At 37.3% G+C, this 13,120-nt stretch overlaps 1 protein-coding gene across 10 annotated transcripts in view; it reads left to right on the forward strand.

Moving 5' to 3' along the window:
- Nucleotides 1–13,120, forward strand: part of ADAM22 (ADAM metallopeptidase domain 22) — a 215,805-nt gene that overhangs the window by 31,325 nt on the left and 171,360 nt on the right. For all 10 annotated transcript variants that reach the window (XM_058524953.1, XM_058524944.1, XM_058524962.1 and 7 more), the window contains exon 3: nucleotides 5–81. In XM_058524953.1, coding sequence (XP_058380936.1) covers nucleotides 5–81 — 77 coding nt within the window. The remainder of the gene's footprint in view (nucleotides 1–4; nucleotides 82–13,120) is intronic.

Raw genomic sequence — 13,120 nt, forward strand, 5'->3', positions numbered from 1 at the left:
GCAGTTGACTCATGTTGACCAAGCAAGCTTCCAGGTTGATGCCTTTGGAACATCATTTATTCTCGATGTCATGCTAAATCAGTAAGTCTTTGTTGAGCTGCACTCAATTTCATCAGATACATGTTGAATCCACTTTCTTATCCTTCTGTAAAGTTTTGTTTTCTTACTATATTTTACTTCACCTTCCTGTATCAGTTAAACACTACAGTTAAAATTATTATATCTACTGACTGTAAGTTATAAAGTCTGGCAAACAGCAGGAGATGGCTATCCATTTGAAGTTGAACAGGTGTACCAGATTTAAGAATGTAAAGTGGCAGGCAAGACTTACTCCAATATTTTGCTTAGAATATATGTGGCCTAAGTTCCTATGAATGACAGTCAAATATGAAAGTAATACTGTGGGTATTAAAATATCTTTCTTAAGAATAGCAGAAAACAGAAAGTTACCCTTTTTGCTCAGTGATTCAGAGGTCTGGCTGCATGCATGATGTGTGATTCCTAATAATACCATTAGATGCTTTGATTTGGGAGTTGATTTATGTGAGGTTTAGGGTACTGGGATTATTCTGTAACAGTATAATTTTGGAAATTGTCATTTGTCTACCTAGAATTTTAGATTTGGAAGTGGCTTTTGATAAATCACTGGAGTTAATCTCTTCCATTTGGGTAAGTGTAGTGTCTAATAAGTCTTACAGGACGTTTAGTTATCTGTTCACTTTTTTAAAAAAAGCATTTGGATCCCACTTCTTATCATGAGCAAGTGAGAAGAGACCAGGGCTGTGTCAGCCAGTGTTCTGAGCTGAGCAGCACGAGCCCACAGCTTTGCTGAAATCAGCTGTGCAACAGCTCAGGAAGAAAGTGTGAGGCCAGAAGGACAGAAAGGTAGACCAAGAGTGAGAAGTAGGGCCTAAGTTGTCTACACTGGGGAACCAGCTAGATGGAAGACTATGAGTTAATTTAAAAAAGGATGTAGGAGGCAGGCCTTAGAGCTGTGCTATCTGGATAGGTAGCCACTAGCCTCTTGTGGTTGTTTAAATTTAAATTAAGTAATTTAAATAAAGTCAAAAATTCTGTTTTTCATTTGCATTAGCCTCATTTCAAATGCTCAACAGCCATGTGTGACTAGTGGTTACCTTATTGGACAAGGCAGAACATTTCTATCATTGCAGAAAGTTCTATTGGACAGTGTTGGTTTAGAGATTTTTTGGGGGGAAGGGGCATGTATGAACTGATAGGTTACTGAGCTGGGTCAGTCAATATTGAGGAGGAGAATTCACTTCTTCCTTTTAGAATTCAGTCCATGTTCAATGGATTAATTTAATATTTGATTATACTAGTATCCTAATTTTTGTGGAATTTATTTACAAAGTTGGGATAATACCAATTTTGTTGTGTTAATGCCTAAGCCATGCATTACTTTATTTTTTAATTTAACTGTCTCAAAGGTACATTTTGTAAGTAGCTGTCGCCTCTCCCCACGTTCTTCTAGTTCACAAAAATTTAAATACTGAAAGTGTTGTGTTAGATGGAAATTGACAGTTTGGATGATCCAACAATAGGAGTTGTTTGTTCTTCGATCATGTGTATTTTAAAAATGTTACATAAATTGTATTCCTACTATGCTCATTAAAGTACAGTTTATTTCTTGTTTTTAAAATTAAGGCTTAGAACATATATAATTAAATGTTTTATACCGTACTGTATTTTTTAACCTAATTTCATAGGGCAGGAGTAAGATTGTATTAATATGATCTGTACCTTATATTCCTGCTTGATGTAAATACTCTGAAATTTACGTGTTTAAGTGACTCATTTCAGTTTTTCAGCTACTTACATATTATAAAGTTGTAAAAAATTCGTTATAGAGGAATGCATGCTCCTTAGAAAAATAATAGAAAAGCGGAAAAACAATCTCACACCATTCCACCAGTTGGAGACTGATGGCCCTATTTTAAGTTGTAACCCTCTCTACCCTCACTCCCCCACCACCCTACTACCTGTTCTCCTCCCCTGCTGCATTTTTAAAATAATGTTCATCACCATTTAATATAAACATGTGAAATTGCCATTTTTACAGGTCAAAAAGTTCGACTACCAGCGTTGTCATATGGTCAATTAATACTCTGTATTTTAATGATTTATTTTGTTTATTGTCTTTTTCCTCCCACTAGAATGTAAGCTCCTTGAGGGCAGAGATTTTCTCTCCTTCACTACTGTCTCCTTTGATCAGAATAGGTGCTAAATTCCAGGCTGGGAAGTCAGATTGACTGAGAAACTAGGAGCTGGAATTAGTTGGGAGACAGAGGATGACCAGATGACGGTGGAGGCTGTGAGTTGGGGAAGAGTAAAGCAGCGAAAAAGAAAAAGAGGCTAAGTGTTTGGGACTAGCTTCTAAAAGCTGAGCTTATATATCTAGGTGTGATTTGGAAAGTCAGGCTCCGAGGTTTCTATTTCAATGACTCTTTCCCATCCCTTCTTTAAATCATTGTTATCGTGGATAGCCCCCGCTTGGTTTCTGGTTCCTGGCATTTGTAATGCATTGATTTTCAGTACTCAGACAAAGAAGGGATATTTATTCATGTCCATTCTGTCCAAACCACCTCACTTCCTTTGGAGAAATCTGAGCCCCAAAACATTCTGTTCCTGAAGGAGAAACACATGACCACACTTATCAGAGCATGAAGCTTGGAATACTAAGGGTGAAGCAGCATTTCTTTTGCGATACTGGCAAGAACCTCCATTGCACATTTTTATTCTTAAAATTAGGAATTACAAGAAGTACAAAGGATAAAATAATAGCATAAATGGAGTTTCCTGGGCTGAGGAATATGCAAAGTGCTTTTCTTTTTTTTTTCTTGCGTGGGATCTATATTAAACATAGTGGCAGGTAGCTGATTTCTTTATGCTGTAAGACCTGGGATGATTTGATAACAAAGATTTTTTTTCTTATTTTTATGGAGAATGTTTTTATTTCATGGTTTCAGTTTGTATATTGTTTTGTGGTTGTGTTGGTTAAGGAGCAGGAAGGTGAAAACTTGAATATGTTCTTTAAAAGTTTTTTTTCTTATGAAGCAAGTCTAGGGCTGGGGAACAGATAGAGTTTTTTGTTGTTTTGTTTTGTTTTAAACTGGAGGCAAATTAAATAAGTCTATGTATAGCTGGCTTCCAGTTGCAGAATGGATCCAATAATACATATTTTTAGATTGGAATGGAAGGAAAAGTATCATTACATAATATTCCTTCCGAATGTTCAGTAAAACAAGATTATCTATAACCAAATTACACAAGATTTCAACCTTTGTTTTGTAACTTCTATGGGAGGCAGATAAAGAATATGGAATAGTTAAAAATGAAAAGCACAGCCAGTCCCTGTTTTGTCAAGGTTATGAAGGGTAGAAAGCAATTTCAGTTCCTTCAAGGGGTCACACTGTTGTGAAATTTCACTCTCTAGGGCAGATATATTAATAAAACCAAACATATGGCCTGGCCTGGTCAAACTAGTCCTAAGGCCACCTTTGACCTTTCCAGAGGTCAGCAACTGGTATTATACTTTATTGGGAAACGTTTCTCAGAAAGAAAAAGGCTCAATAAAGACATTTAACTATGTTATTGGAGCAATTCAAGCCAAGTCTTTTCCTGTAACTCTCTTTCCTCTTCTTCAAATAGTGGATAATTACACTGCCCGAAGCAATGCAAGAATATTGAAAAATTTCCTTTCAGTACTCCTTGATCCCTTTACAACAGGTGACCTCACAAAAACAAACCACACGCATGCACACACACATACACCACACCTCACATACTACACACACACACACACACACACACACACACATACACCACACCACGCCACACCCCACACCCCACACACACCTACCACACAAGGAAGAGCAAATACTCCACGTGGACTGTGGTTGGTTTTTTTAGGATGTGAAACATATAATTATTACATATATAATTTGATAGCCTGCTTTTGGAAGGGATTCTGTTGTACAACTCTCAGATCTTGGATGATCCAACTCTTAAATTTTGACTGTATTTTACAGATTCTCTCCCTTTATCTTCTTATTCAATACCAACAAAAATAGTTTTTCTCACTTATGATACTTATATCAGTCTCTTTTTTTTCCCTATTTCACAATGAGGGGTAGGGAGGACAACTAGGGACTCAAACGTGACAGCTGTCAGTAGATGGGATTGCCTGTGCAGTGTGGGAGGTGATGTAGAGATGCATGGGGGGTGGGAGGAGAAGCAGGAGCAGGGTCAGACAAGGAACACCTAAATTCTATTCAGAGGGGCAAGTCCAGTCTTAGGGAGTCATTTGCCAGTTAGGCATCTCTTGCTTGCTTTCCACTGGGACTCTGGAATTTGCAGGGAAAGTAAGAATCACAGTGGATAAAAGACAGTGTATGAGTTCAATTGGAGTTGAAATTTAGGTCTGGAAGAGTCTCATTTACTTAACCATGCTTCATTTACAGTGTGGTAAATAGAATGTTTACAGTGTGGATAAAAATAAGTGATGAGGATAATATTATAATTAAATGATTATGTTATGTGATGATAATAACATAATAGATCTCTCACTGTTATTAATAAATCTGTTAACTGAATATGTTGCTGTTTGACTAAGTTCATTGTGGTAAATATTTGTTTATATGTACATTTAATATAAAACTATTGTGTAGAAAACAAATGTGTATTGAATAGGCCTTATCAATAGGGATTCTTATCTTCATTTTATACACACACAATATATGTATATAAACATATGTATACACATATGCATACACACACGTGTATATGTACAAAAACAAACACATGTATACATACATACATATATATGTACATACATATGTAAATTTCTTAAGCCTCTAGTAACTGCTAACAGTTCTTCTAGACTCTGAAGACTTGGTAGAAACAAGGAAATAAGCTCCCTACTCTTAGGAAGCACATATTCTAGTCAGAAAGATAATGAACATGTTAACAAATAAAGTAATTTCAGAGAATGTCAGTGCCATTAATAGCAAGTGCCTGATGTGGAGGTGAGGGTGTTATTTAAGCAACAGTTATCAGTGACAGGCCATCTCTGAGGAGATGATGTTTGAACTGAAGGGGCACCCAGGCAGAGAGAACAGCATGTGCCAAGGCCCTGAGGCAGGGATAAGCTAAGCATGTTTGAGAGACAGGAAGATGGCTTAGGAAACTGGAACAGGGTGAGCCAAGTGAGTTATTAAATGAAGTTGGAAAGGTAGAAGGACCCAAGTCATGCAGGGCCTTGTAGGCTGCAGAAAAGACTTTGGATGATAGTCTAAGCAGAGGCTATTGATTTTCTCCACACCATGTGTTGCATTATTCACTCCTTCTCCCACTGACTTATGATCTTTTATTCATCATATTTAGTTATTGTATATTTTAATGTCTTCTCAAAGCAATCTCTTCTGAAGATCTATTCATTAGTTACTGGGCCTAGTGTCACTGTACTATTGTAGCTTTATAAGTGTTTTAATGTCTAGCGTGGAAAACTTTCTCATTATTAGTTTTCTTTTGCAAAATTTCTCAGATATTTTTGCCTTTTCTAATATGTAAATGTAGAGTAATTTGTCACTCTCTTTTTGGGATTTTAATTGGACTGTCACTAAATCTATATTTTAATTTGGGAAAAGTATACATATTATGGTATTGTCTTTCCATTAATGTCTCATTGTGTGTTTTTTTTTTTTTAATTTAAGCATCTTTTTTGTCTCTCAGTAAAATTTAGTACTTTAGTTTTTATAGGTCCTGCACATTTCATGTAGAACATATCATGGGAATTATATTTTTTGTTGCTACTGTGGGTATTTTTTAATCATATTTTATAATTAATTATTGGTGTCATTCTTAATTTGCTATTGGTTTTTCATTGTTTCTCTTGGGTTTGCTAGTTTGACAATAACATGACTGGAAAATCATGAGAGTTTTTTTTTCCTTTCCAAAATGATACTTCTTATTACTATTGCACACCTTAATGCTTTTTCTAGAAGTTCCTGAACTCTATTATTTGGTGATAATAGCATTTTTGTCTTGGTTCTTTTGGTAATAGGAATATCTCTAGTATTTATTGTTAAGTAGAATGTTGATTATTGATTTTTGAGAGCTAATCTTTATCATGTTAAAGCAGTATTCCGTATCGTTTACTAATTTTTTTTTAAAGAATAGGTATTACATTTTACTGAATGCTTTTCTAGTCAATGCAAGTGAACGTATGGATTTTCTTATTTGACCTGTTGTGGTTTATTATATTAATGTTTCCTGTTATTAGAAATTATTCTTGACTGTAGAGGATAAACTCTATTTTGTCATGTTGGATAGTTCATCGTTGTAGTCTGTGTGTTGCTGGCCTATCTAGTTGTGACTATAAAGTGGAATTACACCTCCTGTTTTTATCTAAATTATTATGGCACAAGCCCCTGCTGGCCTTCCTGCTGTAGATTACCTCCATCTCCAAGCATTTCCCTCAACTCTTTCTGAAATTTGTTCTGTAGTCTTTAATCTTCCCGCTCTCTATCTGGCTCTGGTAGAGCATCTGCAGTGACCGTCATGACAGCTGCTCTGCTGAGTACAGCTGCCCTCCACCAGTGATGGCTGCTAATATCTGCCAGGAGTGGTCACTCCAAGAACCCACAAGCCCAAACCATCCACAGGCCTTCTTGTGGTGGGTTGGTGCCACCACTGGGAGAGCACAGACATATCCTCTGCTCAGAGCCAGGCAGAGAAAAGGGAAAGTCTTTTCTTTCCCTGGTCCAAGGCACCTTGCATTCTGCCTCAAGGTGAAAAGCAGTGGGGACATCCATTCTCAGAAAGTGAAATTGGACCCCTACTCACAGAGTTATGATCTGACCTGACTCCCGTGTCTTGACGGGACCTTTCTCAAAGTCTGGCTTATTCAGTTTTAAACAGTATCCCATGTGGGATGCCTGCAGCCCAGAATACCAAATGCATTTCCTTGTCACAGTGTTTCCTCCTGCGTGAGGTGAAGAATATCAGGATTTCACAGCCTTCCTGCTTTAGCTCTAGCTCCTGATTTCCTCTGATCCAGTGCTTAGATGAGGGCAGACAGTAGTTTTCAGGAATGAGGCAGGCTGACAAACAACAAACGTGTAGTGGCATAACTCTGCAGTTAGCACCTTGAGGAGAGTGTAATTGCTTTTCTTTCTGGTTCAAGTGTTCCCAAGAGTTCAGAGAACTCCAAGGGTTTACTAGGTGGACCTGCCCCTCAAAAAGGGAGAGTTGACAATTGCAAATTCTAGTTTCCATTTTAGAGTGCTGCAACTGATTTTAAGGCAGTTTCTAGCTTAAAATGTTAAGATCCAGTCTCTTCAGGTACCCCATTACTAACTACTAAAATAGATTTACTCTTAAATTATTTAGAATTTTTACATCAACAATCATAAATGAGATTGGTATTAGTCTTTTTTTTTTTCTTTCTATCCCCTGTTAGAAGCTGTGTAAAATGAACCTTTTTCACTTACAAAAATTCCCCGAAACATTATATTGTGTAGTATAGGAGTTATATACATATATTTTAATGTTTAAAAGTCCTTATCTTTATCCTGACTAGTCTTGCAACCCTCTTAAGAGGTAAGTCTTTGATAAATAATTTTTTTTGATGGATATTGATGTATTCATCTACTTGTTTTTAAGCCACCTTTGGGAAATTGCATTTTCCCAAAGAATTGTCCACAGCATGGAGCGTTTCAGCTTTATCAGTATATATTTGTATGAGCTTTTTAGAAAATAATTTCTAAAATTTCTCCTGTACTTATTGTTATATCCTCTTTCTCAATGCTACTTTTATTTGTGCTAATCAAATATAACCTCAAATATAACATATAAACTTTTAGTAACATATTTATTGAATAAAATTAAACACTTTTGATTTAAAAAAATTTTTTTGAAGTATTTTTACTTGTCATAAAATTCACCCATTTCAAGTTGTACAATTCAATGATTTTTTTTTAGTAAATTTAATCTGTGGTGGAACCATCACCATAAATCAGTTTTAAAACACTTTTCATTTCTCCAGTAAGATCCCTTATTTCCATTTTAACTTAATCCTCATTCCTATCTCCAGCCCCAGGCAGTCACCAATCTACTTTTTTATCTTTATAAATTTGCGTTTTCTGGACATTTCGTATAAGGGGAATATGTGTTTTTGTGTCTGGCTTCTTTTATTTGGCATGTTTTGGAAGTTCATCTGTGATGTGGCATGCGTCAGTGGTTCATTCCTTTTTATTGTGGAGTATTATTTCATTGTATGAATATACCACATTGTGTCTATCCGTTCATCTGATGATGGGCATTTAGGTTCTTTCCAGTTTTTGGCATTTATAAATAATGCTGCTGTGAACATTCACATGCAAGTCTGTGTGTGAATGTAAGTTTTCATTTCTCTTAGGTAGACACCTAGAAGTGAAAACATTGGGTCATATGGTAGTTTTATGTTTAATTATTTTGAGAAATGCTAAACTGTTTTCCAAAGTGGACTTTTGTTTTTTTTAATGGTGCAGTAACAGCTGTTTTTCTATAAGTTCTGTTTTGCAGGAGGGATGGTGTCAAGTATAAATAGTTGCTAAGCTTTCAGGGTTTCAGTTCCATGTCCATTGAAAGTCTGGAAAGAGTTCCATACTTCTCATGGTTATGATCTTATGCTCTTTGATTCATAATAAAACTCTACTTTTGAAATATATATTGAAGTTTTGACACTTTTTAAGGCATAAGATTCTGCCAATGGTAGAATACCCTAAGGAACTTTATATAGACCTCACATATACCTTAGCTGAAGCATATTTCATTTCCTCTTATTTGTTCTAAGTTGAAAAGTGGTAGTTTTAAACTGGGAATCCTAAAACTGGACATTATAACTTTCTCTTACAGGCAGAAAGTCTCCTGGACTCAGCCCAGGGTGGCCTTGGTTGTTAGTGGGACAGCCCTTGGCTGCAAAGCCCAGAGCAAAAGGCAGTTGTGTTGGAAGGCACTGGAAGGTCCATTGGATATGTCTGGCAAAGGGCTAGAAAGTGATCCAAGGCAGAGACCAATCCTAAAGCTAAGATATGGAAAATTGTTTTGGAAGGGGCATCTGCAAGGAGTCCTAGAGCAACAGGACCCTAGGGTCTGGAGCCATTTATAGGCTCCAGAAGGCCAGACTCATGGGTGAGGAGGAAGCTGGGCAAGGCTTAAGTCAGCCCTTTTATAAGGATAGATGAGAGCTGAGCAGAGTGGAGTCAGGTCCCTATATTCCTTCAGATTACCAGTTTAAGCTTTCTGCTTTCTGGTTTGTTTTTTCAAGTACAGCCTTAGTGCAGACACATTGTCTTTCATCTGATTGTTTAATATGACCTTGAGGGGCCTGGCCCCGTGGCTTAGCGGTTAAGTACGCGCGCTCCGCTGCTGGCGGCCCGGGTTCGGATCCTGGGTGCGCACCGACGCACCGCTTGTCCGGCCATGCTGAGGCCGCGTCCCACATACAGCAACTAGAAGGATGTGCAACTATGACATACAACTATCTACTGGGGCTTTGGGGGAAAAAAGAAGGAGGAGGATTGGCAATAGATGTTAGCTCAGAGCCAGTCTTCCTCAGCAAGAGAAAGATTAGCATGGATGTTAGCTCAGGGCTGATCTTCCTCACAAAAAAAAAAAAAATATGACCTTGAGATGTTTGTAGCATTACCTGCTCTTTTAATAGGGGAATCTGGAGATTTCAGCACACTTATGAGCATACTGTTTACATTATACATAAAATACAGAATTATTCAATAAAACCAAGACTATTTATGATCTTTAGTTTTTCAAGGAAAGTATCATATAAATACTATTTTTATAGTTAAAATGATTACTGTATATTTTTGTAATTTTATTTATTTATTTTTCCCCCAAAGCCCCAGTAGATAGTTGTATGTCATAGCTGCACATCCTTCTAGTTGCTGTATGTGGGACGCGGCCTCAGCATGGCCGGAGAAGCGGTGCGTTGGTGTGCGCCCGGGATCCGAACCCGGGCCGCCAGCAGTGGAGTGCGTGCACTCAACCACTAAGCCACGGGGCTGGCCCAACTGTATATTTTTGAATTACAGGTTTATTTAGATGAGTTGAAAATGTAATTTACTAGATACGGTAAATACTTTTAATGTGCAACAATGCAACTTGCAATAAATGTTCTTGCATAATTGCATAGAACCTCTTTTGAGTTTTTACCGTGATTGGGAGACATGTTGAAGATTGAATTGTCAGAGCTCAGTGCTGTTTTTCTCCCAGGTGCCAAATTATTGAACTCTGCTAAATTATCTAGCAGTGAGAGTGGTACGCGCCAACCACAGGGAACTTGGCTAGGTATAGCAAATTGAGTTCCCTAGTCATATTTAATATAATTTAAGTTTATGATGTGGCTGTTAAAATATTGGCTGAACAAAATCTTTGCAGGTTAAGAGACTCAATTTACAGAACAAGGACACTTGTTCTGTAAAAGCACTATTTGTTTTCTAGTGAAGACTATGTCTTAGAGTGAGGTCTGAGGTACGTACTTACCCAGGTGATACCGTCTACTCATAGAGCTAGCTTGTTGCTCTTTGTGTCTGGAATATTTCTCTCACACATACAAAAAATATATATCAATCTGTTATTGTACACTCTGAATATATGTATATTTTCTCACCCTTCACCTGTTGGCATATGTTCTCAGCCAGTGAGACCTGATGTGGCACATTGTACTGCACCCTCTTGTCCCAGGATTAACTACAACCATTTTCAGGCAGGGAGTGTGGCCACGATATCCTCAGGTGACTCTTGTATGTTGTCTAAACTTGAACAGTTTTGACCTATAATGGTATAAAAGTGATAGTGCTAGATATACTACGAAGAAACAAAGATCAACAGCCTAGTTATTAAAATGAAAGTTTTTCAGAGGCTCCAGGATCTTCCTGGAAACTGGTAGAGGATAAAGATCAGCTTGAACTTCCTTCAAGGAAATGGTCCCAGAAGCATAGGATAAGAATCCACAGGCACCACGGTTTGATGTTAGAAAGGGGTCATGAATATTGTTGCAGCCTGGTGGCTAGTCACAGTTATATGGACGGTATCTAGCAGGAATTATACCTGGGTGCATGTTATAAAGCTGTGTGATTTGGAGAGAAAGGCACTGTGATGCTCCTCTCTGAGGACTGTGCTGGAACAACACTCTGTAGCACCCATTCAGTTAGTGCACTCCCATTTGCTGGACCACATCCCTGGCTCTCAGGGATAAAAAATTAGAAACTTGTCTTACGCTAGGATACATATTAGGTTAATGTTTTATGGCAATATATTTGCATATTAATTGAATATTTTAATGCGTCATATTTAAATATTTTGTTTTAAGAAAACCTTACTGATGATGACTTACTGCAATAATTAGCTCACCTTAACTTCAATTTTATCCAATTTAGACATGTTGGAGAAGTGAGGCCAAGAGAGGCCTAGAATATGTACAGTCTCTCTTGAGGTTATTCTTTGTGCTGCCTTGGTCTTTTCTCTTCCCCTGCTTCTCAGAGGGTCAAGTGTCCTTTTCAGCAGGTAGAAGCAGCAGATGGGCCTCTTCTATTCACAAACACACATTTCCCTCTCCAGTAGACGTGATAAAATAGCTCCGTTACAACTTCCCTTTAGTCCAGTCCAGAGAATTTAGCTTCCCCAGTGTATTCTTTTAAAAGATAAACTATAGTTGCAGAAACAAAAATGGAAGATTTTCCTGAAAAAAATCGGTTTCTTGTATTCTCTCTGCTAATGTCTCAAGGGAAGAAGAATTAGCAAATGAATGATTAATCCTACTGTTTGCTTATGCTTTATTTCCAGAGTCAAAAGTTAAAAACAGTCAAGCTTTATACCTCACTCAGATGTGTTTCCACATGAAATTTTAATTTTGAGTCTATAAGGTGAAGTATAAGATACAGGATATTTCAGTGAACTTAGGAGATACCATCAGGCTTTCATTTATGAATGGACTCTTTAATCAAAACATCCCTTCGATAAAAAATAACAGTTATGACAAGTTTCCATGTATATTAAATAGAAACAGATGGAAAGTTTAAATACCCAATTTTTAATCCTGACTTGTTTTTGCCAGATGATTAGTTTAAAAAAAAAAAAAGGGGGGCCGGCCCCGTGGCGCAAGCGGTTGGGTGCGCGCGCTCCGCTGCGGCGGCCCGGGGTTCGCTGGTTCGGATCCCGGGCGCGCACCGACGCACTGCTTGGTAAGCCATGCTGTGGCGGCGTCCCATATAAAGTGGAGGAAGATGGCCACCGATGTTAGCCCAGGGCCGTCTTCCTCAGCAAAAAAAAAGAGGAGGATTGGCGGATGTTAGCTCAGGGCTGATCTCCTCACAAAAAAAAAAAAAAAAAAAGGAAAGAGAACAAGGGAAAGTTGATATAAAGAATTCAAAGAATTTAAATTTAAGTAAAATCTATTGTACATCCAGAGGACCAGTATGGACTGAGCATAATCTTTTATACAGTCTATATTTATAATGTTATATAGTAATAATTTTTATTCAGAATGTTTGGCCTGGAGACTCAAAGATCCTGAAATCTCTTCAGATACAGAAACAAAAAATTAGACTATTTTGTGTACAAATGTATTCAAATATAGTATTATTCTCCTTTACGTGCTATACCCTGTTTAATAGAAAACTAATTACATTTATTTTTCTTTGCTACTGTTATTAACATTGTTGTCAGAGATAATATATGATTTTAAAAAATGAACTCTCTGTATTTCAATTCAGTACATTAATGCTGATGGTTACTTGTGTGTGACTTGAAACTTGAAGGTATCAGAAGAGAATTTATTTTATACTGCTTGCTCATTTGTTCGTTTATTTAGTCATTCACTCATATATCCATCCATCAAACATTTATAGAGTACTCACCACATGCTGGACGCTGTTGGATTTGGGGATAGAGATATGAAAAGACAAGGACCCTGTCCCCAAGAACGTGACAGCCTAGTTGGGGTAGAGAAGTAAACAATGATGGACAGTGTGTGAAAGGGCATAACACAGGTATGAACAATGATACTGAGAGTGTGATGGAACTTTATTGAAGATATTTATTG

The sequence above is a fragment of the Diceros bicornis genome, chromosome 3 (assembly GCF_020826845.1).
Source record: "Diceros bicornis minor isolate mBicDic1 chromosome 3, mDicBic1.mat.cur, whole genome shotgun sequence".
NCBI lineage: Eukaryota > Metazoa > Chordata > Mammalia > Perissodactyla > Rhinocerotidae > Diceros > Diceros bicornis.